The sequence below is a fragment of the Microcaecilia unicolor genome, chromosome 1 (assembly GCF_901765095.1).
Source record: "Microcaecilia unicolor chromosome 1, aMicUni1.1, whole genome shotgun sequence".
Lineage (NCBI taxonomy): Eukaryota > Metazoa > Chordata > Amphibia > Gymnophiona > Siphonopidae > Microcaecilia > Microcaecilia unicolor.
Window position 1 is genome coordinate 714,104,068 of NC_044031.1, and position 25,009 is coordinate 714,129,076.

A 25,009-nucleotide genomic window follows, 5' to 3' on the forward strand; every position below is an offset into this window, starting at 1 on the left:
CTTGCTAAGCAGGATGGCATCTTTTGTAGTTGCAGTATTCTCTTCTCAGCTTTTAGCCTCTGTGCCTTAGTGACATTGTCAGAGGGACAGGGTGTTATTCTTCTTCGCACGATAATTCAAAATCATCTTGTTTCCTTTAAGGTTTCTTTCTCCTTTCAGACACTGTTGTTAGTAGCCATGGCTTCAGCTAGCAGGGTCAGGACTGCAAGTTTCTCTCATACAGGTTTTCTTTTTTTCCAATCAGCTAGTACGTCTAGGTAAGAGGTACTTCTTTACCTGGGTATTTCTTTTTCACTCTACCGTAGTTTCCCATTTTTCATCTTTTCCAATCACTTTTTTCTTACTGGTCTGGACTCTTCTACTGGCGTTCAAGATCACAGGAAATTATATGCTTTATATATGCTTTATATATTAAAACAGATCTTATATATTTAGAGAGCTGTTACAAGCTATTTGGTCCTTCCTTTTGGTACTTCTAGTCAAGGTAAGGTTGCCGTTGTTTCGGCCTCACTATATCTCGACGTATTAAGGAATTCATACCTTCTATTTGTCTACTCACTGGGGGACCATTTCCTGAGAGTGTTAACATATGCTCCATCTTGAGAAGCGGGGTTCTTTCCTTCGCACAGCGATTTTTGGTGCACTAGGTGCACATTTTGTACGGTGCCATTTTGAGCTTATCTTCATTCTCTTTTGATTGATATACACTCTACATGTTCATTGTCGCCAGGAGGTGATCTATGCAACTCGGAGATGCTTAGGGGTTTGAAAGGGTCCCTCCCTTAAGGTTACTGCTTTGGTACTTCCCATCAGTCCAATCCTGGTCCGGTCCGGAGGGACGCTAAGGAAGGAGAAATTAGATCTTACCTGCTAATTTGCTTTCCTTTAGTCCCTCCGGACCGGACCAGGCCCCTCCCATATTTTGGCACTTTTTCAACGGGGTATTAAAAAAAAACAAAAAAAAAAAACCAAAGACGCTTGTACATATATAGGACTTTAAGTGGACCATGCCACGTCTCTGGTCGGAGTTGCTGGTGGGTTCAGTTGCTGGAATATATGTGTATGTATGTATTTATATATCTATATATGTATGTATATATTTATATATCTATATATGTATAGAACTTTGAGGTCCTTAGCACTTCTGTGCTGAGAGTTGCTGGTGAGTTCTAATTCAAGTGAGCCATACCACTTCTCTGGTAGGAGTTGCTGGTGAGCTTTCCTACAAAAGGGACATACCACTTCTCTGGTGAGAGTTGCTGGGGACCCAATTGCTGGTATATATATATGTGAACCTTTAAGTAAGCCATGCTAGTGTACATATGTGAAACTTTAAGTAAGCAGTTGCTGGTGAGTTGCTGGTGAGCTATAAGACAAGTGAGCTATACCACTTCTCTGGTGAGAGTTGCTGGTGAGCTATAAGACAAGTGAGCCATACCACTTCTCTGGTGAGAGTTGCTGGTGAGCTGTAAGACAAGGGAGCCATACCACTTCTCTGGTGAGAGTTGCTGGTGAGCTGTAATACAAATCGGGCCATACCACTTCTCTGGTAAGAGTTGTTGGTGAGCTCTGATACTTGGCATTGCCTAGTGCTTTGTGGCTGCTAGGATTCCATACGGCACAGATGGTCTTTCTTTCTTTCCTGCTTTGTTATTCAAATACTGAGGCTAAGGTCACATGGCCAGGGCTCCTATTGGCTCTCTAGAGTCAGAGTTTTTCTCAGTCTCCACCTGCTGGTAGGCGAGCACAACCCATCAGTCCAATCCTGGTCCGGTCCGGAGGGACTAAAGGAAAGCAAATTAGCAGGTAAGATCTAATTTCTCCTTGCTTATTTTTGACGTATTCTTGCTGTACACCACCTTGAGTGAATTCCTTCAAAAAAGCAGTAAATAAATCCTAATAAATGACCAGCTTATTTGGAAAGGACTATCCCAAGGATTCAACATACGTCACTACATCCTGCAACACAGCAAATTAATGGACCATTTTGGACACTCTTAACCTTCCCTCCTTTTTCCCTGTATACCCTGTTCTTTTGATGCTCCCTGATCACTACACTATATTGTATTTGTATATTTACCGGATTGGCGATTGCCTCTATGGTTTAATGTAAGCCACATTGAGCCTGCAAATAAGTGGCAAAATGTGGGGTACAAATGTGATAAATATGTAGGCAGAAAGCTAGTGTTCTGTTGTCAGTTCACCTAATGGAATCTACGGGAAAAATGAGCAAAAACAAGCCATTGGAATGTATGGGGTTTTTTTTTTTTTTGGGGGGGGGGGGAGGACAGCGTTCTTAGTACACTGGCCACACAGACGTCCTATCAGAGCAGTGGGGCATTCCAGGGGACACTGCAGTGGACTTCAAATAAAAGGTCCCAGGTACACATCTCACTGTTACCCCCTTATATTGTATGGTGAACCCTCCAAAACCCACCAAAAACCTACTGTACCGAAGTATACACCGCTACAATAGTCTTTAATGACTGCAGGTGTCACCTATATGTGGGTACAATAGGGTTTTGGAGGGCTCACACTTTCCACAACAAGTGGATTCCCTTCTCTAGAGTGCACTGCTCGGACCACTGGGCTACTCCAGGGACCTGCTTGCTGCTCTAATAGGACTGACCATAACATTTGAGGCTGTCATAGAGGCTGGAAAGTACTATTTTTTTCACATCTTTGGGGGATGGGAGGGGGTCACTGACCACTGGGTGAGTAAGGGTGGGGGGGATTGTCCTTTGGCCAGTCTCTACTCTTTTGCGCTTGTACTGTTCACGTAGAGGTTCCTCCTGTTTGCTGTGCCTGATCTCTGTATTCATCTCCATGACTGTCTTTAAATCCAAGTCTTCTTCCACGACTACCTCTAGATCTAGGACTTTACTTCCAATGCCATGGACATTTAGTGTACAAAGTTTTCCAGATGTTCTTTTTTCCCCGTTTATGTATAAGTGTTTACATACCTGAGGGCTCTGTCCACCCCTCGTCATTGATCCTATTTCCAAACCCTTTTTAGTAGGTTTGTTGGTGTGTTTTATTTATTTAAACATTTCTAGACCATTCTTTCCCAGGTATTAGGTGGTTTACAACAGAACATACATAATAATAAAACATATGAACAAAACAATGTCTTAAAAATAAAATTATGACTAGCATTCATTTAAATGTCTGTGTAAACTATACATTCTTAAGGCTGTTCTGCAAGATGACTTTGGCCCTTTGTTGATAGGTGGACACCATCTTTGGTCAACATTCTTGATCATCTACATATCCATACATTTTATTAATTTTCATTTCTATAGCGTTACTAGATGTGCGCAATGATGTACACATGCAGGTACTTTATCTGCCCCTAGTGGGCTCACAGTCTAAGAATGGAAGCATCTCTGTTTCAGCCTTTGTCACTGACCAGGAGAATAGAAGAAATTACAACCTGTATTCTTCTTCACCCTGTCTTCCACTTCCATGAAATCACTTGATATTCTTTGAGAGATACCTAGAAGTATCATTCATGTCAACATGAGTGGTGAGCATTGGATAGTAGAAGGCTCAGTGAGTCTTAGCAGTCTCTCTATAATGTCTTTGACTTTGGCACCCAGTAGATAGCACATTTCCTGAGATGTTATGCCTTATCAACAGATTGGTGCTTTAGTCCCTTCAGAAGGGAATTGCCAACCACTACCACCTGTTCTTTCCTGGGCATAGTGGTGGTTGATATCGTTGTTCTTAGGTTTGAGTTCCAGTTCCTCTTTTTTCTAAAATAGCTTCTCCTCTTCCACTTCTAGGATTGTTCCATACCCTCATCAATATAATAGATTCTTATATTGGAAGAAATAGCACTTAAGTTGAAAATAAAGCGTTAACTGAGTGAGTTTTGAGTCAACAAGGTTACGGAGTACATATGGAAGCTGAGAGCCTGATTGGTGCAGTGTTTCTGAGCAGGGAGTTTAGTTTTCAAATACATCACTGATTCACTAATCTGCGTTATGTGCATTTGGCTTCATTAGACTGCTTAGTTAACGTGCAGTAACCATATAACTTAAAACTGTGTTGGTTACGTCCTTGGGAAGAAGAAGCATTAGGTGACGGTGTGTTTAAATCTTGCAGCAATTGCCAACTCTGCTACTTAAAATGCTGTGATTCTGATGCTGAATGGTTTAATAAGGCAGTTGCTCAAAGAAATGATGGCCTTGTTTGTTTCTCTCTGATCCCAAATTGAAGTCACCTTTGAATTGGTCATCAGTGGTGTCCTTTCTTTTCTAGTAGTAGAACACGTGGAGGGGCATAATCGAGTGGGGCGCCCAAGTTTTCCTGGGGCTGTCCTCGCAGGACGGCTCCGTGAAGGGGCGGGGAAACCTGTATTATCAAAACAAGATGGGCGTCCATCTTTCGTTTCGATAATACGGTCAGGGACGCCCAAATCTCAATATTTAGGTCATCCTTAGAGATGGTCGTCCCCAGTTTTCGGCGATAATGGAAACCGAGGATGTCCATCTCAGAAACGACCAAATCCAAGTCATTTGGTCGTGGGAGGAGCCAGCATTCGTAGTGCACTGGTGCCCCTCACATGCCAGGACACCAACCGGGCACCCTAGGGTGCACTGCAGTGGACTTCACAAATTGCTCCCAGGTGCATAGCTCCCTTATCTTACATAGTAACATAGTAGATGGCGGCAGAAAAAGACCTTCATGGTCCATCCAGTCTGCCCAACAAGATAAACTCATATGTGCTACTTTTTGTGTATATCTGACCTTGATTTGTTTCTGCCATTTTCAGGGCACAGACCGTAGAAGTCTGTCCAGCACTAGCCCCACCTCCCACTACCAGCTCTGCCACCCAATCTCGGTTAAGCTTCTGAGGATCCATTGCGTGCTGAGCCCCCCAACCCCCCCCCCCCAAAACCCACTCCCCACAACTGTACACCACTACCATAGCCCTAAGGGGTGAAGGGGGGGGGGCACCTACATGTGGGTACAATGGGTTTCTGGTGGATTTTGAAGGGCTCACATTTACCAGCACAAGTGTAACAGGTAGGGGGGGATGGGCCTGGGTCCAACTGGCTGAAGTGCACTGCACCCACTAAAACTGACTCCAGGGACCTGCATACTGCTGTCATGGAACTGGGTATGACATTTGAGGCATAGAGGCTGGCAAAAAAAAATTGTAAAGTTTTTGTTTTTTTTTAAGGGGGGGGGGGGGGTTGGTGACCACTGGGGGAGTAAGGGGAGGTCATCCCCGATTCCCTCCAGTGGTCATCTGGTCAGTTTGGGCACCTTTTTGAGGCTTGGTCACAAGAAAAAATGGACCAAGTAAAGTCGGCCAAGTGCTCATCAGGGACGCCCTTCTTTTTTCCATTATCAGCCGAGGATGCCCATCTCTTAAGCATGCCCCAGTCCTGCCTTAGCTACGTTGCCGACATGCCCCTGGAACTTTGGTCGTCCCCATGACGGAGAGCAGTTGAGGGCGCCCAAAATCGGCTTTCAATTATGCTGATTTGGGCGACCCTAAGAGAAGGACGCCCATCTCCTGATTTGTGTCGGAAGATGGGTGCCCTTCTCTTTCGAAAATAAGCCTGCTAGTATTGTAGGGCCCAACTCAAATGAACAAGTCTTTGATTTGATTTGATTTGATTCAACTAAGAATGTGGTTTAGAAGTAATGATATACAAAAACTCTTTCTAAGAAAGAAGCTGGCAGTATTTTAATTATCAAATCTGTTTAATTGAGTACAAAAATCCCCAGGGGGGGAAAAGCCTCAGAACCCTTTCTTCCACTCCTGTGTAACAGAAGAAAATTTGGTGGGAATATAAGGGTAAAATTACTTCACCGACATAAAAAAAAACCCCTGAGAACAATTATGTTAAAGCTCCAACTGAACCAGCTTTTAAAGGGTCTACATAAAAATAGTGACAAAAATAAACTTTCAAACTTAATTCAAGCTGCTGCAAACAGACACCTACTGTGGTCAAAGTTTTGCCAATATAGCTGTGTCAAGGTGCTACTTGTGTCTCTAAAATAAAACATATGAATATGTGACCCCCCCAAAAAACATATATACAAGGTGATATTAAATTATCCCACAAAAAAACTGATGCTTAGTAATGATTAAGAAAAAATACTTGTCAGCTTGTAACAGCGTTTATTTCTGAAAGCATCTCCCACCACCAAAAAAACATGGCACTGAGACACCTTATCTACCCTCGAGCTGATGTTAAGATTGAGAGATAAGTCAGAGTAACAGGTGTTAGTTAGAAAGTAATGATGACTAACTTAAGGAAAATTTGCACATGGAGGCAGAAAAGGTGCATGAAAATGATCTCAGCTAGAGTAATAGTGGATAAGCAAGTTCTGCTACAGTATGTGCACTTGTCTAGCACTACTTTATATATTTGCTGCTTGAGTCGCAATTATGGTTGAACAAGGAAAACAAAAGTTTTTCATTCATATACTATTTATGGTTATTCTGCTACATTCTTAGTTTTTCATTATCTGTTGTATTAAGTATTGCATTTCCCAGGGCCACCAAGAGACTGAGCCAGGCCCGGGGCAGGGGCGCAACCGCCGGGTCTGGGGGGGGGCAGGGCCACCGCTCCCCTTAAGGATTGTCACTACCGCCACCACCCCCCTTTCCAGGATCGCTGCTGCCCACCGCAACTGTAAATACCTTGTCTAGCTATATGATGTGCAAATCCAAACTTGTTTAAATAAATATAATTTCATTTTAGTAATGCCACCATATTGGAGATGTACAGAAAAAGTTGTAACATGGATTGGGATGGTATGGATGGTGGTTCTGTTCAGCAGTGCTGTACTGGTTTAATCTTCTAAATCCACATCCCCCTTCTTTTTATCTTAATATTGACATCTGTTATATTAAGTTGATGGCTGTTTTGCTGGTTGTTGTGGTGCCACTGGGAATGACAGATTTTAATTCTGTTAGTCTGTCTTGTTTCACAGTGAGTTTTAACAATCATTAGAGCTGAGTTGTAATCCCACCTGTGCTGGTTACTTTGTCCGTAGTGTGGGGTCAGCCTGCTCGAATTTCATTATTCAAAATCTATATACATAGCTCTTTTGCCTAGTATGAAACTTTCTTTATTTTTTATTTTATTTTTCTTAAAGGAGGGCAATTTTATTCTCCTGTTGAGCTTCCAATGTAATTGGAGTTGGCATCTGTTGGATTGTAGCACTATGAACCTTCATTTGAAATTACATGACGTGTAATTCCTCTATTTTATAATATTCTCCCCTTCCCCCTGCCTCAACTCAACCCAGCTATTGCAATGACAGCTCTTTGCTGGGGGAGAGGAGAACAACTCACAAGTCTTTCTAGACAACTCTTTCTTGAACTTGTTCTAAAATGGACCAGAAACTAGTTGTCATCATTCCTTCCTTCAAGTGCTGTGTGCGCTTGTTTTAAATGCTAGCCTTTTTACCACCACCCCAAATTAGTATGTACAAATCACCCACAATTTGAAGTGATAAAAGACTAAAGAAGGCCACGCGTATGAGAAAAGCAATATCTTTATTACTTACCAAAATACAGATAGTTTCTCATAGGAGAAGAGCCCTGCTACACAAAGAGGTGTTCTCTGTGACTACTTCTCCAGAGTAATGTACAGCTTCAACTGTTTATATACCTTTATTTTAAACAATGCTTCATATTACTTCAGCAGTTAACTTCCTCAAAGGTCATGCTGTTTTCTTTCAATACCATCTGTTTCCCCTCTAATGCTAAGCCACATTTTTCTTTCTGTTCATAATTGCCCCTTTCCCATGCCTACTTGCACGCAAGAATGTCTTATCAGATCAGGAGTCTCCAGGATAGCTTTTGCATTTTTGCCTTGTTTCAAAGTGTCCTTTCCTTCTGTTTCAAGTTGCACACCTGTGCTCATTATCTACACACTGTCTCCTTAACAGCCATAGCTCTGGCTGGCTTAGAGAGGGGAAAACCTGATCTGGGAATTGAATTTGGGTCCTGTGATACCATGTAACACGTTTGCAAAACATTTAATACTGAACATGAGAGAAATGAATAAAAAGGAAATAAGTGTGAATACTCACAGGATCTTTCCCTATAAATAATTTCATATTTCTCTTGATTTTTTTTTCAGTCAGAAATATACTGAATTGTGCCACATCTTGTCACAGTGCGCCCCCATGTGTTGAAATGTCTTGATGCATTTCAACATGGAACAATACTTGCAATAAACTATGAACAAATAGGTTACATTATCTTGCTTGGAGGAAAATGTAGTCATAGCATAAATGAGGCTAAACAAATAATTATTTTTTGGTATGTGGATTACATTGTTAGGGGCTATTTCATTTGGTAAACATAATGAAAAAACACTTCAGGAGGAGTGGCCTAATGGTTAGTGCAGCAGGCGTTGATCCTGGCAACCTGTGTTCAATTCCCACTGCAGCTCCTTGTGACCTTGGGCAAGTCACGTAACCCTCCATTACCCCAGCTACAAAAACTTAGATTGTGAGCCCTCTAGGGACAGAGAAAGTACCTGCATATAATTTGTACAGCGCTATGTACATCTAGTAGCATTATAGAAATGATTAGTAACATAAAATAGTAACATATAGTAACATAGTACGGTCCATCCAGTCTGTTCAACAAGATAAACTCATTATGCTTGATATGCGATACTTTATATATATGTATATATATATATATATATACACACACCTGAGTTTGATTTGTCCTTGCCATTCTCAGGGCACGGACCGTACAAGTCTGCCCAGCACTCTTCATGTATTAAAAGTTCTGAAGCTAATGTCGAAGCCCCTTAAAATTTACACTCAAGCCCATCCCTATCTATGCAGTCACAATCAGGGTATAGACCGCAGAAGTCTGCCCAGCGCTAGTTTCACTTTTCAATTACCAGCATCGCCACCCAATCCCCGCTAAGATTCCGTGGATCCATTCCTTTTAAACAGGTTTCTTTTGTGTTTATCCCACGTATGTTTGAATTCCATTACTGTTTTCATCTCCACCACCTTCCGCGGGAAGGCATTCCACGAATCCACCACCCTCTCAGTGAAAAAATACTTCTTGACATTAGTCCTGAGTCTGCCCTCCCTTCAACCTCAATTCATGTCCTCTAGTTCTACCACCTTCCTGCCTCCAGAAAAGGTTTGTTTGCGGATTAATACCTTTCAAATATTTACATAAGTACCACCATACTGGGAAAAGACCAAGGGTCCATGAAGCCCAGCATCCTGTCTCCGACAGCGGCCAATCCAGGCTTCAAGAACCCGGCAACCCCCCCCCCCCCCCCCAAAAAAAAAAAAAAAATAAAATAAAATTAATAATGTTCAATGGACTTTTCCCTCAGGAATCTGTCCAAACTCCCTTTAAATTCCGTAAGGCCGTCTGCTGTCACTACATTCTCCGGCAACGAGTTCCAGAGTCTAACTACACGCTGAGTAAAGAAAACCTTTCTGCTATTTGTTTTAAATCTACCATATTCTAGCTTCATTTTGTGTCCTCTGACTTTGTTGTTGTTTGAAAGTGTAAACAAACGCTTTACATCTGTCCGCTCTACTCCGCTCATTATCTTGAAGACTTCTATCATATCACCCCTCAGCTGCCCTTTCTCCAAGCTGAAGAGCCCTAACCTTTCCTCATAGGGAATTCGTTCCATTCCCTTTATCATTTTCGTCACCCTTCTCTGCACCTTTTCTAATTCCTTTATATCTTTTTTTGAGATGCAGCGACCAAAATTGGACACAATACTTGAGGTGCGGTCGCACCATGGAGCGATACAATGGCATTATAACATCCTCGTGTTTGTTTTCCATCCCTTTCCTAATAATACTCAACATTCTGTGCGCTTTCTTAGCCGCGGCAGTACACTGGGCAGACGTCTCTATCATGTCACCCCTGTTTCTCCTTTCCTCCAAAGTTTGCATGTTCAGGTCAGCAAGTCTCTCCTCATACAATTTGCAACGTACATCCCATACCATTTTTGTAGCTTTTCTTTGCACCGCTTCCAGTCTTTTTACATCCTTAGCTAGATATGGTCTCCAAAACTGAACACAATACTCCAAGTGGTGCCTCACCAGCGACTTGTGGAGGGGCATCAGCACCTCCTTTTTTCTGCTAGTTATATCCCTTTCTGTACAGCCTAGCATCCTTCTGGCCACGGCCCTCGCCTTGTCACATTGTTTCTTCACCTTCAGATTCTCAGAGACCAACACCCCAAGCTCTCTCTCCTGAGTTGAGCTTATTAATCTCTTCCCTCCTATCCAGTATCTCTCTTTCAGGTTTCTGCACCCCAAGTGCATCACTCTACACTTCTTGGCATTAAATTTTAACTAAAACTTTAACTCAGAACTTACCCAATTACCAATACTACTACTACTACTTAACATTTCTAGAGCGCTACTAGGGTTACGTAGCGCTGTACAGATTAACATAAATTGACATAAAGGACAGTCCCTGCTCCAAGGAGCTTACAATCTAAAGGGCGAAATGTCAAGTAGGGGCAGTCCAGGTTTTCTGAATAGAGGTATGATGGTTAGGTGCCGAAGGCGACATTGAAGAATCAAACTAACCTCAAATTAACCTCACAAAGTGATAATATTAATATGCTCAGTCTGTACCCATTCCAACCATTATATCCCCAAAAGGAATATGTGTGGCAGTGTCACAGATAGAACCATCATAGCACATTAGGTGTTCCGCCTCCTTAGGTCGTGTATGTACATACAACAAAGCCTACCGCGGCTGCTCTGATAATAATCAATTCTAATTAGTTTTAACTCCAAACTCTATGGCAAAGCTTTTGACACGGTTCCCCACAGGAGGCTCTTAAATAAACTGGAAGGGCTGAAGATAGGACCCGAAGTGGTGAACTGGATTAGGAACTGGTTGACGGACAGAAGCCAGAGGGTGGTGGTGAATGGAATTCGTTCAGAGGAGGGAAAGGTGAGTAGTGGTGTGCCTCAGGGATCGGTGCTGGGACCGATTCTGTTTAATATATTTGTGAGTGACATTGCCGAAGGGTTAGAAGGTAAAGTTTGCCTATTTGCGGATGATACTAAGATCTGCAACAGAGTGGACACCCGGGAGGGAGTGGAAAACATGAAAAAGGATCTGAGGAAGCTAGAAGAATGGTCTAAGGTTTGGCAATTAAAATTCAATGCGAAGAAATGCAAAGTGATGCACTTAGGGAATAGAAACCCTCGGGAGATGTATGTGTTAGGCAGGGAGAATCTGATAGGTACGGACGAGGAGAGGGATCTTGGGATGATAGTATCTGAGGATCAGGAGGCGACGAAACTGTGTGACAAGGCGGTGGCCGTAGCTAGAAGGTTGTTAGGCTGTATAGAGAGAGGTGTGACCAGCAGAAGAAAGGTGTTGATGCCCCTGTATAAGTCGTCGGTGAGGCCCCACTTAGAGTATTGTGTTCAGTTTTGGAGGCCGTATCTTGCGAAGGATGTAAAAAGAATTGAAGCGGTGCAAAGAAAAGCTACGAGAATGGTAAGGGATTTGCGTTACAAGACGTATGAGGAGAGACTTGATGACCTGAACATGTATACTCTGGAAGAAAGGAGAAATAGGGGTGATATGATACAGACGTTCAAATATTTGAAAAGTATTAATCCGCAAACGAACCTTTTCCGGAGGTGCGAAGGCGGTAGAACGAGAGGACATGAAATGAGATTGAAGGAGGGCAGACTCAAGAAAAATGTCAGGAAGTATTTTTTCACGGAGAGAGTAGTGGATGCTTGGAATGCCCTCCCGCGGGAGGTGGTGGAAATGAAAATGGTAACAGAATTCAAACACGCGTGGGATAAACATAAAGGAATCCTATTCAGAAGGATTGGATCCTAAGGAGCTTAGCCGAGATTGGGTGGCAGAGCCAGCCGGTAGTGGGAGGCGAGGATAGTGCCGGGCAGACTTATACGGTCTGTGCCAGAGACAGTGGTGGGAGGCGGGGATAGTGCTGGACAGACTTATACGGTCTGTGCCCTGAAGAGGACAGGTACAAATCAAAGTAGGGTATACACAAAAAGTAGCACATATGAGTTTGTCTTGTTGGGCAGACTGGATGGACCATGCAGGTCTTTTTCTGCCGTCATTTACTATGTTACTATGTGCACATATATATATAGATATATATTGAAATCAATTTTATATATACTCATTTATACCAGAACTCTTCAATATTCAATATACATGGCACATTGCATATTAAATTACTCAAGGATCAGGAGGTACAACTGTGCTGTTTTCTAAACATAAGTAGATGTACTGAACCATGTACTTAGACCACTGCAAAGTGAATATGTAACAGCCTTACCTAAATATGTAATTTCCCATATGTAATATCATAAATATCCGAAAAACAGTATTATACAATAATACAGTGATTCAGAAATAACATGTAGGGTTTACTTCCCTTGAGGGTAAATTGTGCTCTTGTTCAAACTCCACATACTATCCTTTCATCCTATCCATTCTTACGAGTTCAAATAGTTCCCTTTGACTCTGGCCGAGTTTCACGTTGCATCATCAGAAAGGGAATCTACAAACCAACATAAAAGTTAGCTATATACCTATCACACAAGCAGGAACATGCACTTTAACCCTAAGCTCCTAAATAAAAACACAGGGTTCAATCATACTTACTAAACCAGCTGAAAACACAGTTGCAGACACAAACCCCGAATGGGTCCACATCAGAACTCTGCCTTCCAACAGCGTGGAGCATGTGACATTACTAGCTCACACGCTTTAAATATCCGTCAAAAAACCAAACTACAACACAAAAACACAAAACCCACAGAGCTAATGCTCCCATCCCCCTACATATCTCCCTAAAATATCTGCTCACAAAATCACTATACCTAGACCCAAACATCCCTTACATTCTCACAGCCACTCAACCTACCTATTCAGCCCACGAGGTTGTACCGTGTCCCAGGAAAAAATAAAGTGCTGTTCCTTTTGAATCAGTAAGTTACTCAAGGAGCCCCCTCTTGTCAATGAAATCTGAAGGAGGACTGTGTATCGCAAATCTGCAGTATTATGATGATACTCCTGCCAGTGAGCTGACAGGGGTGCCTCCGCCTTACAAGTACGAATATTACTAATATGCTCACCAATGCGAGTCTTTATCTTACGAGTAGTATGTCCAATGTAAAACATATAGCAGGGGCACCAAATACAGTAAGTCACGCCCCTAGAATCGCAGTTGGTCCTTTTATGCATATAGAACTGGTGGGTACTGTGTGGAAGCTGAATCTTGTCCCCCTCAGAAACATATTGACAGCACATACACCCTCCACATATATAGTGTCCAGGATGGGCATCATGACCCCTTCTCGGACTCGAGAAAAGTTCTTCGCTGTGGGAACTGGATCTCGCTGATTCATTGTCTGACACTCAATGGTCTCGTGTTTGGTCGACTGGCCCAAGGGCCTCTTTGTCGGCTGCTATAACAAAACCTCTTTTCTTCATGTATCACAGGGCCCTTTGGATGCCTAGAAAGAGTAAATTGTCTAGGTCCTCTGAGAGTGATTTGTGTTGGTCATGTAAAAACAAAACAGGAACTCTTGTACATCTATTGTTGGAATGTCCTCATCTTGTAATATTTTGGTCCGATGTCTGGGGAAGATTGAAAAAGATTTTTGGTTTCCACAAATCTTTTTCACCCAAATATATCATCTGGAAATATGTTTGCATCTCATTTCTCTTTTCAGAATATGATAAGTTACTGTTTGACTTCTTGGTCTCAGTTGCATTGAAATTGATCATCTCGCACTAGAAAGACAAGTCCCAAGTGAATGTGGTGCTTTGGTGGAACTGGATTTTACTATACAAAAAAAAATACGAGCAGTAGGCTGTAAATTCTGTTACAGGGCATAAACTGGTCTTCATAAATGGAAATCTTTAGATGTTTTTCTCTCAACTACGGCCTGCCATTAGGATTTGGACTCAGCATTGTGTTCTTTATTGTGTACTTTATTCTGTTATACTATCTTTCTGTTTTTGATGTATTTAAAAAAAAAATCTAAAAAAAAAAAAACCCAAGTACCTGGCAAGATCTCCAAAAAGTACAATACATTTTATGCTGCTTATCCTAGAAAAAAAGCAGTGGATTTTCTCTAAGCCCATTTTAATAATGGTCTATGAACTTTTCCTTTAGGAGGCCATCCAAACCTTTTTTAAACCCCACTAAGCTAACCACTTTTACTACATTCTCTGGCAAGAAATTCCACAGTTCAATTACATGTTGAGTGAAGAAAAATTTTCTATGATTCGTTTTAAATTTACTAATTTGTAGCTTCATGATGCACCCCCTAGTCCTAGTATTTTTGGAAAGAGTAAACAAGCGATTCACCTCTACTTGTTCCATTCCACTCATTATTTTATAGACCTCTATCATATCTCCGCTCAGTCGTCTTTTCTCCAAGCTGAAGAGCCCTTACCGTTTCAGCCTTTCCTCATAGGGGAATCTTCCCATCCCCTTTATCATTTTCGCCGCCCTTCTCTGTATCTTTTCTAATTCCACTATATCTTTTTTTGAGATGTGGTGATCAGAATTGGACACAATATTAGAGGTGTGGTTGCACCATAGAGCAATACAAAGGCATTATAATGGACTCATTTTTGTTTTCCATTACTTTTCTAATAATACCTAACATTCTATTTGCTTTCTTAGCTGCCACTGCTCCGCACACTGAGCAGAGGGTTTCAACGTATCATCAACGACGACGCCTAGATCTCTTTCCTGGTCGGTGACTCCTAACGTGGAATCTTGCATTACATAGCTATAATTCGTGTTCCTCTTTCCCACATGCATCACTTTGCACTTGCTCACATTAAAAGTCATCTGCCATTTAGATGTCCAGTCTCCCAGTCTCATAAGGTCCTCTTGTAATTTTTCACATTCCTGTCGGGATTTAACCACTTTGAATAATTTTGTGTCATCAGCAAACTTAATTACCTCACTAGTTACTCCCATCTCTAGATCATTTATAAATATGTTAAAAAGCAGCGGTCCCAGCACAGACCCCTGGGGAACCCCACTATCTACCTTTCTCTATTGACCATGTAACCCTACTCTCTGTTTTCTATCTTTTAACCAGTTTTTAATCCACAATAGGACACTACCTCCTATTCCATGACTTTCCAAGTTCCTCTGGAGTCTTTCATGAGGTACTTTATCATACGCCTTTTGAAAATCCAGATACACAATATCGACCAGCTCCCCTTTATTCACATGTTTGTTCACCCTATCGAAGAAATGTAATAGATTGGTGAGGCAAGATTTCCCTTCACTAAATCCATATTGGTTTTGTCTCATTAATCCATGCTTTTGAATATGCTCTGTAATTTTGTTCTTTATAATATTCTCTACCATATTAGAGAATATGGTCTTTAATTTCCCGGATCTCCTCTGGAACCTTTGGTCTGAACTTTGGAGTAGTGTAGTGGTCAGTACAGTGCAGTGCACCATGGAGTGGGGGACTCTGGTCCCTATCTCCCTCTACCTGTCACATTTGTGGGGGAAACTGTGAGCCCTCCAAAACTCACTGGAAACTCACTGTACCCACATATTTATTTGTTGCATTTGTATCCCACATTTTCCCACCTATTTGCAGGCTCAGTGTGGCTTACAATGTTCCGTCATGGTATTCGCCATAGCAGTGTAAAAGATACAATTGGTATTACATAAAGAACATGGATAACATTATTGAATTAGGCAATCAGGTATAGGGAGATAACATTCGGAATATCAGGTAAATGGTGATGCACTACAGTTCCTATTGTGGAACTGTATAGGTATATACATATGTATAGAGGTATATACGCTGTGTGTGTATATATGTATATATATATGTATGTGTGTGTGTGCCCCCTTCACCCATAAGGGCTATTGTCTTGGTGTACAGTTGTGGGCAGGTGGGTTTTTTTTTTTGGGGGGGGGGGGGCTGAGCAGACAAGGGAACAATGGTGAGATGTGTACCTGGGAGCATGTTTTTGAAGTCCACTGCAGTGCCTCCTAGGGTGCCCCATTTATCTTTTGGGATGTCTGGGAGAGCAGTCTGCCAAAAATGCTGGCCGTCCTATATCCCAGTGGCTTGATTTTCTACATTTTTTTCATTTGGACTTTTTTTTTTTTTTTAATGGACCCCCCCCCCCAAAAAAAAAAAAAAAAATTCAAAGCACAAAACCTTATAAGAAACAGAGTGGAACAGGTAGACGTGAATCGCTTTTTTACTCTTTCCAAAAATACTAGTACGAGGGGGAATGCAATGAAGCTACAAATTAGTAAATTTAAAATGAATCATAGAAGATTTTTCTTCACTCAAACATGTAATTAAACTGTTGCCAGAGAATTTAGTAAAAGCATTTAGCTTAGTGGGGTTTAAAAAAGGTTTGGATGGCTTCCTAAGGGTCATAGACCATTATTGAAATGGGCTTGGAGAAAATCCACTGCTTTTTTTCTAGGATAAGCAGCATAAAATGTATTGTACTTTTTTGGGATCTTGCCAAGTACTTGTGACCTGGATTGGCCACTGTTAGAAACAGGTTGCTGGGCTTGATGTACCTTCGGTCTATCCTAGTATGGCAATGCTTCTGTACTTATGACCTGCATGCTGCTCTAATAGACCTGGCTGTAACATCTGAGGCTGTCATAGAGGCTGCTAAATCATATTTGTATTCACATTTGTGGGGGTTGGGAGGGGGGGGGGTCAGTAACCATTGGGGGTATTGGGGGGGGGTCACCCCTGATTCTCTCCAGTGGTCATCTGGTCATTTAGGGCATTCTTCTGTGCCTTATTCGTTATAAAAACAGGTCTAGTGCAAAACGTCTTAGTTTTAGTCCTGGACACTTATTTTGTTCCATTATGGCTGAAAAACATCTAAGTGTTAGGAACACCCATATCCCGCCCTTAACACACTCCCCCTTGTGATTTGAATGCACTTCTGATGGACTTCAAAGAAAAACATCTAAAATTGTTTTTGAATTTACCAATTCAAATGCAGATTTATGCCACTTTTTGGACGTTTATTTTCTTTTGAAAATGAGCTCCTTAGTAACCTATGGAACTTTGAAATGTAAGTACTTTGAAAATGAGCCCCATTGTCAACCAGACATATAAATAAAATGACATTTAAAACACAACTCCTGCTTACAGCACAAAACTGAGAAATGTGTGTGAGGCAAGATATGATTTCAACTTCTTAAACCTCAAATAATTTCGTACCAGTCAAAGATAGACGTTTTTCTTTTTTGAAAATGAACTACTTTCCTGTTCAGATTTTGAACATTTTTTTTGCAGAATGTGTAAAGTTGGACTTAGACATCATATCGAAAATGTCCCCTATGTAACTTTGAAAATCTGAGTGCTTTGAAAATATGCCTCTTTGTGTACCTTGTTTCAATTTGGTTTATGAATGTAAGTGCTGTGTTTTGTCTGTATGTTGGTTATATGTAATTCTACTTTTTATTTTGTGATTGTGCTCCATTGAGAACTAATTCTTATTTTGGATTGACAGATTATAAACAATTTAAAATAAGTTGCTCTCTAGAACACAGAAGGTTTGTTTTTTTTGTTTTAATCTGTCAATTTTTGGTTTCAGCTTTAAGCTTTGAGCCGTATGGGCCATCATTTTCTTCGAGCCTTCCTTCTTCTGTTGTCACTGGAAGGCAGTCTCCTTCGGGTCTCTCCCTTGGTTCAGAGTTCTCTGTCAACAGCACTGAGCCAGGACTGAAAGAGTAAGTGTGTACCTGAGAGAAGTTCCAAAAGGCTTAGCACTTGTGTAATAGACAAATCTAATTTCTCTTGTACTTCCTACTCTGCTGCAGTTTAGTCTGTATATACCACTATGCATTCAGAACTGTTTTTAATCCCACAACTCTTTTTAACCAATGGAGGTCTGGTCATTGTTTCTTGGAAATTTATTTTGCATTCTAGCAACCTGCTGACTTGAGGCTCAGTAAAATTTAACTGACATTTACAGTAAATGTTGCCAGATCTGCAGCTGATATGTAGATGAGCAGAACCCTTTGTGATATTTTTTTTGTTATAGTACATGTCTTATACTGGTAGTTAGCAAATGACAGGGCAATAACCACCTAGAGATATCAGTTATTCTTGCTTAAATCAGGGTTTATTTTTGTAAATGGTTTAACATAGATAAATAGCCCAGATTTAAAACACCAATTACAAGGAATATTATGTAGGACACAGTTAAAAAAAAAATAAAGCTGAAATGGAGCTAAAACAGTATAAATATTGTCAATAGTCATTCACATAATTGCTCTACAAGGTACTGCTCAATCGGTTTCCATAGTTGAATACACTTACTATAATACAATGTATCATCTGCCATAATGATTTCAAATGGATATTGTTTTCAGACTTCCTTCCAAAAAGTAAAGGTATTGTTACATTAAGATAACATGCGCAAAAATACCTTTTTCCATTTGGCAGGACCAGCAGTTAGGAGATGCAGCCAACCGGATATTAAAGAGCTGCTGGTGGAGTCTAAAACGCACAATAATTAATCATGTAATCACTGCTGAAGACAGAGTAACTGGTCACCGCCCCCCCCCCCCCCCCCAATAAAAAAAATGGGTCCACTGTTGTGGAGAGAAGTAAACTCCAAGCTCCTTAGTCCATACTTTTTTCCAAACCAACCTCTTGCTGCAAGGCAGAATCAGAGAAATATTTTTGAAGCCTCATGACAAAAAGCAGTTAGGTTAATAATCAACTTTAACAATGATGGTACCAGTACTAAGGCTCTCGGAAGGTTGACACTGTTTTGCATACAATGATGGAAGTTGTATCCATTGAAAATATTGTGATGTAGGTAATGTACTTCATTTTTAACAAATATTTAGGGGCCCTTTTACTAAGCTGCATAGGCGCCTACGCGTGTCAGATTGGAGTTACCGCCAGGTTACTGCGTGGCTCTTGCGGTAATTTCAGTTTTGGCGTGCGTCTGAAAACTATTTTTTAATTTCTGGCGGCGCGTAGGTCATTACTGCCCGGTTACTATGTGAGACCTTACCACTAAGCCAGTGGCTGGTGGTAAGATCTCAGACCCAAAATGGACACGCAGCAATTTTCATTTTGCCACACGTCCATTTTCAACAAAAATTTAAAAAAAGGCATATTTTGTAGGTGCGCTGAAAAATAATTTTGCGTTCGCCCAAAACACACGCCTACACTACTGCAGGCCATTTTTCAGTGCACCTTAGTAAGACTTTATACTTATTATCCACCAGACCAGCCCTAAACTAATGGGTTATGCCTATCAATTAGCAGATGAAGACAGAAAACAGACTTGTGAGACTTGCTCTATATTAGGGTGCTGTGCAGCACTTGCTTTCAGTATTTCTCTGTGATGATGGGTGTGGTTGTGTTCTGAGCTGGTGTGATACAGCTCCTGAGCCCAGTTGAAGAGGTCTTTTCCTGTCTGCCTGGTGGCCTGATGTGCCTCTCCTTTCCCACCACCTGACTTTGATCTTTAGAGGAATAAGATACAAGTCTGTTAAGGGGAGTGGTGCTAAGCCATTTATGGAAACTTCTATCAGTTTCATTTGTTGGTTAACAATTTGTTTCACCCTGAGTGTAGTGCCAAAGAAACAGTTTAAATGCCATGAGCCATGCTTGCTGGGCCCATCTGTCAAGTGTGAGAGGACTGTTAGTGTGGTAGTGGTGGAGAGAAAATGAAGGTACAATTGAAACATACCAAATGCTGTTCCATCTGGCAGATATCGGGGCAGTGAGGCTTCTGCTATAGCAGGGCAGCAGGATGCTTTGAATTGCATAACGGGGCAAGCAGAGCCACGATTTAAAGTGGCAGTGAGGATGCTGGCACCGGAGTTATCAGCAACAAATGTCTGTTCACAGAGCTGCATGGATCGTCTACAAATCGAAAGAACAGCGACCATTGTAGCTTTAGTTTTTGTGGGTGCTCAGCATTCTTCCACCCTCCTCCTCCTCCTCCCTTTTGGTGGCTTTGGATGGTGGACTGATAGTAAGCTATACCTTTTGGTGGCAGAAGGTCCCTCAAATATTCTCAGTGGTAATGATGGTGGTGATGGCCATGGTACTTTGAAAGGAAGGTATCCTGGTTCATGCAAACCACTTCTCCAGTGATTGTCATTGCAGTTGCTAGGATGGATTATGAATTTAGTGAGAAACAAATTGTCATCCTCTCTGGTATGAGCTTGACTGAGGAGCCAGTGGGGTAAAGCTCCCGTGAGATTATGACTGAACGCCTCTAAGTCAGAATCCCCCCTAAACAGAATGATACTGCAGCACCGAGGAGCCTTGGTTGTCCAGGGATAGCTGGCCGGCTCTGGCTGACAAGCAGAACTGCATGCCTCGGGACCAGAGCAAGGACAGAAGGGGGCTGGCTCTCTCCCGTAGCGTGGGGAACCCGATGCTAAATCATTCGTAGAAGACCTGATTCATGCAAGCCACTTTCTCCAGTGATATTGCAATTGCTAGCTTGGATTGTGAATTTTGTGAAAAACAAATTGTTGTCCTCTGTCTGTTAATTACCTCGGGGCATAATTCAACATGCAAATGGGAAAGGTTTTCCTCCCCAGGTAGAGGGGCTTAATGACAGAGGGCTTCAAGGACATGGAAATTGTATTATATTCCATGGCTGCATCGAGTTGATGTCGTGAGCTTGAGCACATGTGCAGCCTCTGCAGAAATCTTTGCTGAAATCTCTGCTGGACTAGTGGTCTGTGCAGTTGCAGTTGCAGAGATACAAGTATTGTCTTCCCTGGACATGGTTTGCCTGGGACAGCCCAAAATGATGGTTGGATACTCAGAATCTGCTGAAGGGGGCAGATGTGGAAATGCCCAGTTGGACAGTTATAACAATGAACACCAGTCTAAGTGGCTTTGGGGGAGGGGGCAGAAAGCAGAAAGGTAGTGCCCAGCTGTTGAGGAGTCCTGGTCCATCAAGTAGTTGGAAAGCTGAGTTGTATGCAAAGCTGTGCAAGCCTTCGGACCTCTGTACCAGGGCAAATCAGCTGCAGAATTTTCCAACTATTTGACAGAGTGGACCAAAGAGTGCAGTGATAGTCCAGGAAGCCCCTGTACTGCTACTGTGGGCCAAGCCCCATCTTCAGGCATTATTTGTGGCTAACATCACTGGCAACCAGAACATACAGGTGGATATTCTGAGCAAGCACACTCTGGATCTGGGAGAATGGGAACTATCATAGGAGGCTGCCTCTCTGATCAAGAATCAGCGGGACATTCTGGTCACAGATTTGATGGCAACAAGACAGAATGTGAAGGTACCTTCAAGACTCAGTCAACCAAAAGATTGGCAGCTTTAGAGATGGAGTTGCATGTGAAGTCTCCAATTGAGATTTCTATAGCCACAATGCAAGTTGTCTGTGCATATTTTCTCAAAGCACTGTAGGCTGGATGTCATCACCAGGGAAGAAGCAGCATTTGGTACAGTATTATTATTATTATTTATTGCATTTGTATCCCACATTATCCCACCTATTTGCAGGCTCAATGTGGCTTACATAGTTTTGTTATGACATTGTCATTACAGAATATCAGATACAGTTAGTAGGGTGTAGAGATTAAGTAGGGAAGAAAGAGGAAGTGATTAGGCTTAAATAAGTAGAGCTTAGAGCAGGTGTTTTTTTTTTTTTTTTGTTACATTTGTACCCCGCGCTTTCCCACTCATGGCAGGCTCAGTGCGGCTTACTGCGGCTTACATGGGGCAATGGAGGGTTAAGTGACTTGCCCAGAGTCACAAGGAGCTGCCTGTGCCTGAAGTGGGAATCAAACTCAGTTCCTCAGTTCCCCAGGACCAAAGTCCACCACCCTAACCACTAGGCCACTCCTCCACTCCTGCCCAGTTTCAGAATCCTGCCCAGTTTGAGGGTGCTTTGTTGCATTTCATTAGTTCTGAGCTGGTCTAGTGGATCAGGAAGGTAAATTTAGTCTTACCTGCTAATTTTCTTTCCTTGAGTTTTATCAGGCCAGTCCATAGTCTCTCCTTGATGTACTGAGAAAACTTGTTTATTCTTGATTTGGGAAAAACTAGTTAGTTTACAGTTTTCTGAAGTTTGTGGTTATTCTTCACTTGAAACCTTAGATTTCTGCCCCTTCCCCCCCCCCCCCCCCCCCCCCCCCCCCCACTTTTCTGGAAGAATATAGAGGGAGATTTTTCTATCTTTATTTGCTTACAGAAATAATAAATAGCAAGTGCAATATGGAGCCCCATATAGGTTCATAAGTCTTTGTTCTCTGTCTCCATCTGCTGATTGATCCCCTGATATCCACTTGTTCTGAACTGGTGTAATAGCCCTCAAGAAAAGAAAATGAGTAGATAATACCAAATTTTACCTAGTGCTGTCAAACCTAAGTTAACTTGAGTTTTGTGTGTCTGGCATCTAGTGACCACCTCAGCTCCAAACTTAAGGGTCCATTTATTAAGGTGTACTAACAGTTAGCGTGAATAAGACACCCATAGGAATATAATGGGCGTCGTATTATTTTAGCATACCTTAGTAAAAGAACTCCTCAGTTTGCAAGTCTTAAAAGATAAATGTGAAAGGTACCGATCACTAATGAGGGTTTTTTTTCACATGAATTGTGAGGCAATCTATTGTATGTTCGTATATATATTAGTGCAAAGAAACACCTGCCCCCCCAAAACTCTTCATTATTATAAATTACTTTTTAAAGGGCAAATCTCCTAAAGATTGAGGGTGTGCAAAAAGTGTGGGGAAAAGAAGGCTATCTTCTGAAAAAGGAAAGTAAAATAGGAAATGTGTCCCAGGCTACTGTTCCCATGGGAGATGCTACTGAATCCGCTATGCCTCCAGCCAATGAGTCCAAGGATGCTATCTCAGAAGAGGAGAAAGAAAAACAGCACCTAGCCTCGACATTATTTATTGGACTAGGGTCCAGCAGTGCTATCAGTTTGGTAAGTTATTTTCTAATTAGTTTCAATAACATGTATCAAATTGAACAATTCATTCTACTTAAGAATCAAATACATTGCATATAAGAGCATTTTTTAAGTGCGTTTCTCAGTGGGTTTAGCTTGAAAACTGACAAACACCTCATGAAGGATCACACAGTTGATCATTGGCTTTGATCTTCCATGCCATTTATCACAAGTATCCACACAAACTGGGATACTTGAGGCATGCATGGAAAACTAAAGATTCTCCAGTGCAATATAAAATATGATGATGCCTTATCTACAGATGTGAAAATATCACATTGATATGCTCTGCTGATTCTGAGGTCATTGAATGATCCACCTAAATGTAATGTCATAGTTGCTGTAAGTATATGAGCCATACAAAAGACAAATTTCAAAGTAGACTGCATGGAAGATTTATCACTGAAGAGATTTATTTTGTCGTATAGATGTGCACAAGTGAGCTGTCATGTGAACGAGGGCCTCCATTCACAACTACCTGGATATATCTTTCCCTGATTTAAATCCATAACCAACTCAGTTCAGTTCTTGGTGTTTTGGTCCCTGGTAAAGGTGTCTTCTGGAACCTTGTGATCATAAGTCCCAGATTGGACCACTAAGCTGTTAGCTGAATGGGAGTCCTTTTTGCCAGGGGATTTGAATGCTGACCTGGGAATAGCATTCAGGTCTGTTTGCATGGCAGTACACAGCATTACTGCTGAGCAAGTTGAATGCCTGTTAAAATTATAGTGAAATATTTTAAAGGAGTGGACTGGGTTCTTTTACCATTTGCGATCCATTTCAGAGTGTAGCATAAGAATTATCCGTGGTTGATAGTTGCATGAGTTATTGAGACCTCAAAGTTCTGTTTGTCACAACCAGCAAAGATTCCAGTTTTCTTTAGGATTAGTATGGCTAGCAGTACACTGCAGTGAAGGAAAAATGTTATAAATTTGTAGTGAACCTGGTTATTTCTTAGTGATATTCATGTATTTTTATTTGTTTTACCTTCATAATTTGCAGATGGGAAAGTCGGAACATTCAACTCAAAAGTTCAAAAAAAGCCCTAAATCACATAAAATGAAAAATGACAAAGCATCCCTTGTCCAAAACCTTGCTTCCTCATCATTCAGGCCTGTCCTTGATGCTGGACATAGTAACTCTGAGCAGCGCAGTCATTCAATTGAGCTGCCAATGCTAAGGAAATCCTCACTGCATTCTCCCGAATGTTTGGAATCTAAGGTACCACTGGAAAGATCGAAGTCCCTGAATGAAGTTGGCCTCAGTGCAAAGCTTTCATCCCTGTTTTCTAGCAATAACCTGAACATTTTTCACCCTCTACAAATGGAAGAAAGTAAAAATCACTGCAGACCTTCTTTACCTTTGGATCTGGCTGAGGAGCCTCATTCAGATATCCAGGAGCTTGCTGAAAATGATGCCTTAAGTGTCTATTCTTGCAAAGTCTGGAAGGAGGACAGTTTGTCACTTCTCTTATTTATTGTTAACAAGAGCAGCTCAGCACTTAACACTGTGAGCTTAATGTTCACAGATTCTGATACTTTTAAGGTAAGTTAATTGTATTTGCATTCATTTAGTTATTCTCATGCAGCTGGTGAAAGGGGATTGATACAGTCCTGTGAGTTAAGAGTATTAAGCAGCTCTTTATTGCTTTTATGCCTTTCTTTCCCTTTCACATTTAGGGATCCTTTTACTAAGGTGCACTAATGAATTTAGCATGCACTAAGTGCTAAGATGCTAATTGTATACCTATGGGCATCTTAGCATTTAGCTGGCACAAAATCTGTTAGCGCATATTAGTAAAAGGACCCCTTAGTTAATTCTTAGTGGCAACATTTCAGAAGTGCTGTAGCAATGCATCTCGGACCACAGTTAAACATCCTGAATCTCATTTGAGTTTGCTTCAAGTAGAGAGGTCCTTCTTCAAATGCCTTGTGTTAAATTATAGTGGTGTATGCACACATAGAAAATTTTGTTTTCTTTCTGATTTTCTTCAGGGTTAAGTAAGGCTTCCCTTCTTCACTGAAATTT

The 25,009-nt window shown here is 41.5% G+C and overlaps 1 protein-coding gene across 3 annotated transcripts in view; it reads left to right on the forward strand.

The window, feature by feature from the left end:
• Positions 1-25,009, forward strand: part of AP4E1 (adaptor related protein complex 4 subunit epsilon 1) — a 150,936-nt gene that overhangs the window by 101,691 nt on the left and 24,236 nt on the right. For all 3 annotated transcript variants that reach the window (XM_030189418.1, XM_030189430.1, XM_030189424.1), the window contains 3 exons: positions 17,615-17,750; positions 22,717-22,957; positions 23,984-24,526. In XM_030189418.1, coding sequence (XP_030045278.1) covers positions 17,615-17,750; positions 22,717-22,957; positions 23,984-24,526 — 920 coding nt within the window. The remainder of the gene's footprint in view (positions 1-17,614; positions 17,751-22,716; positions 22,958-23,983; positions 24,527-25,009) is intronic.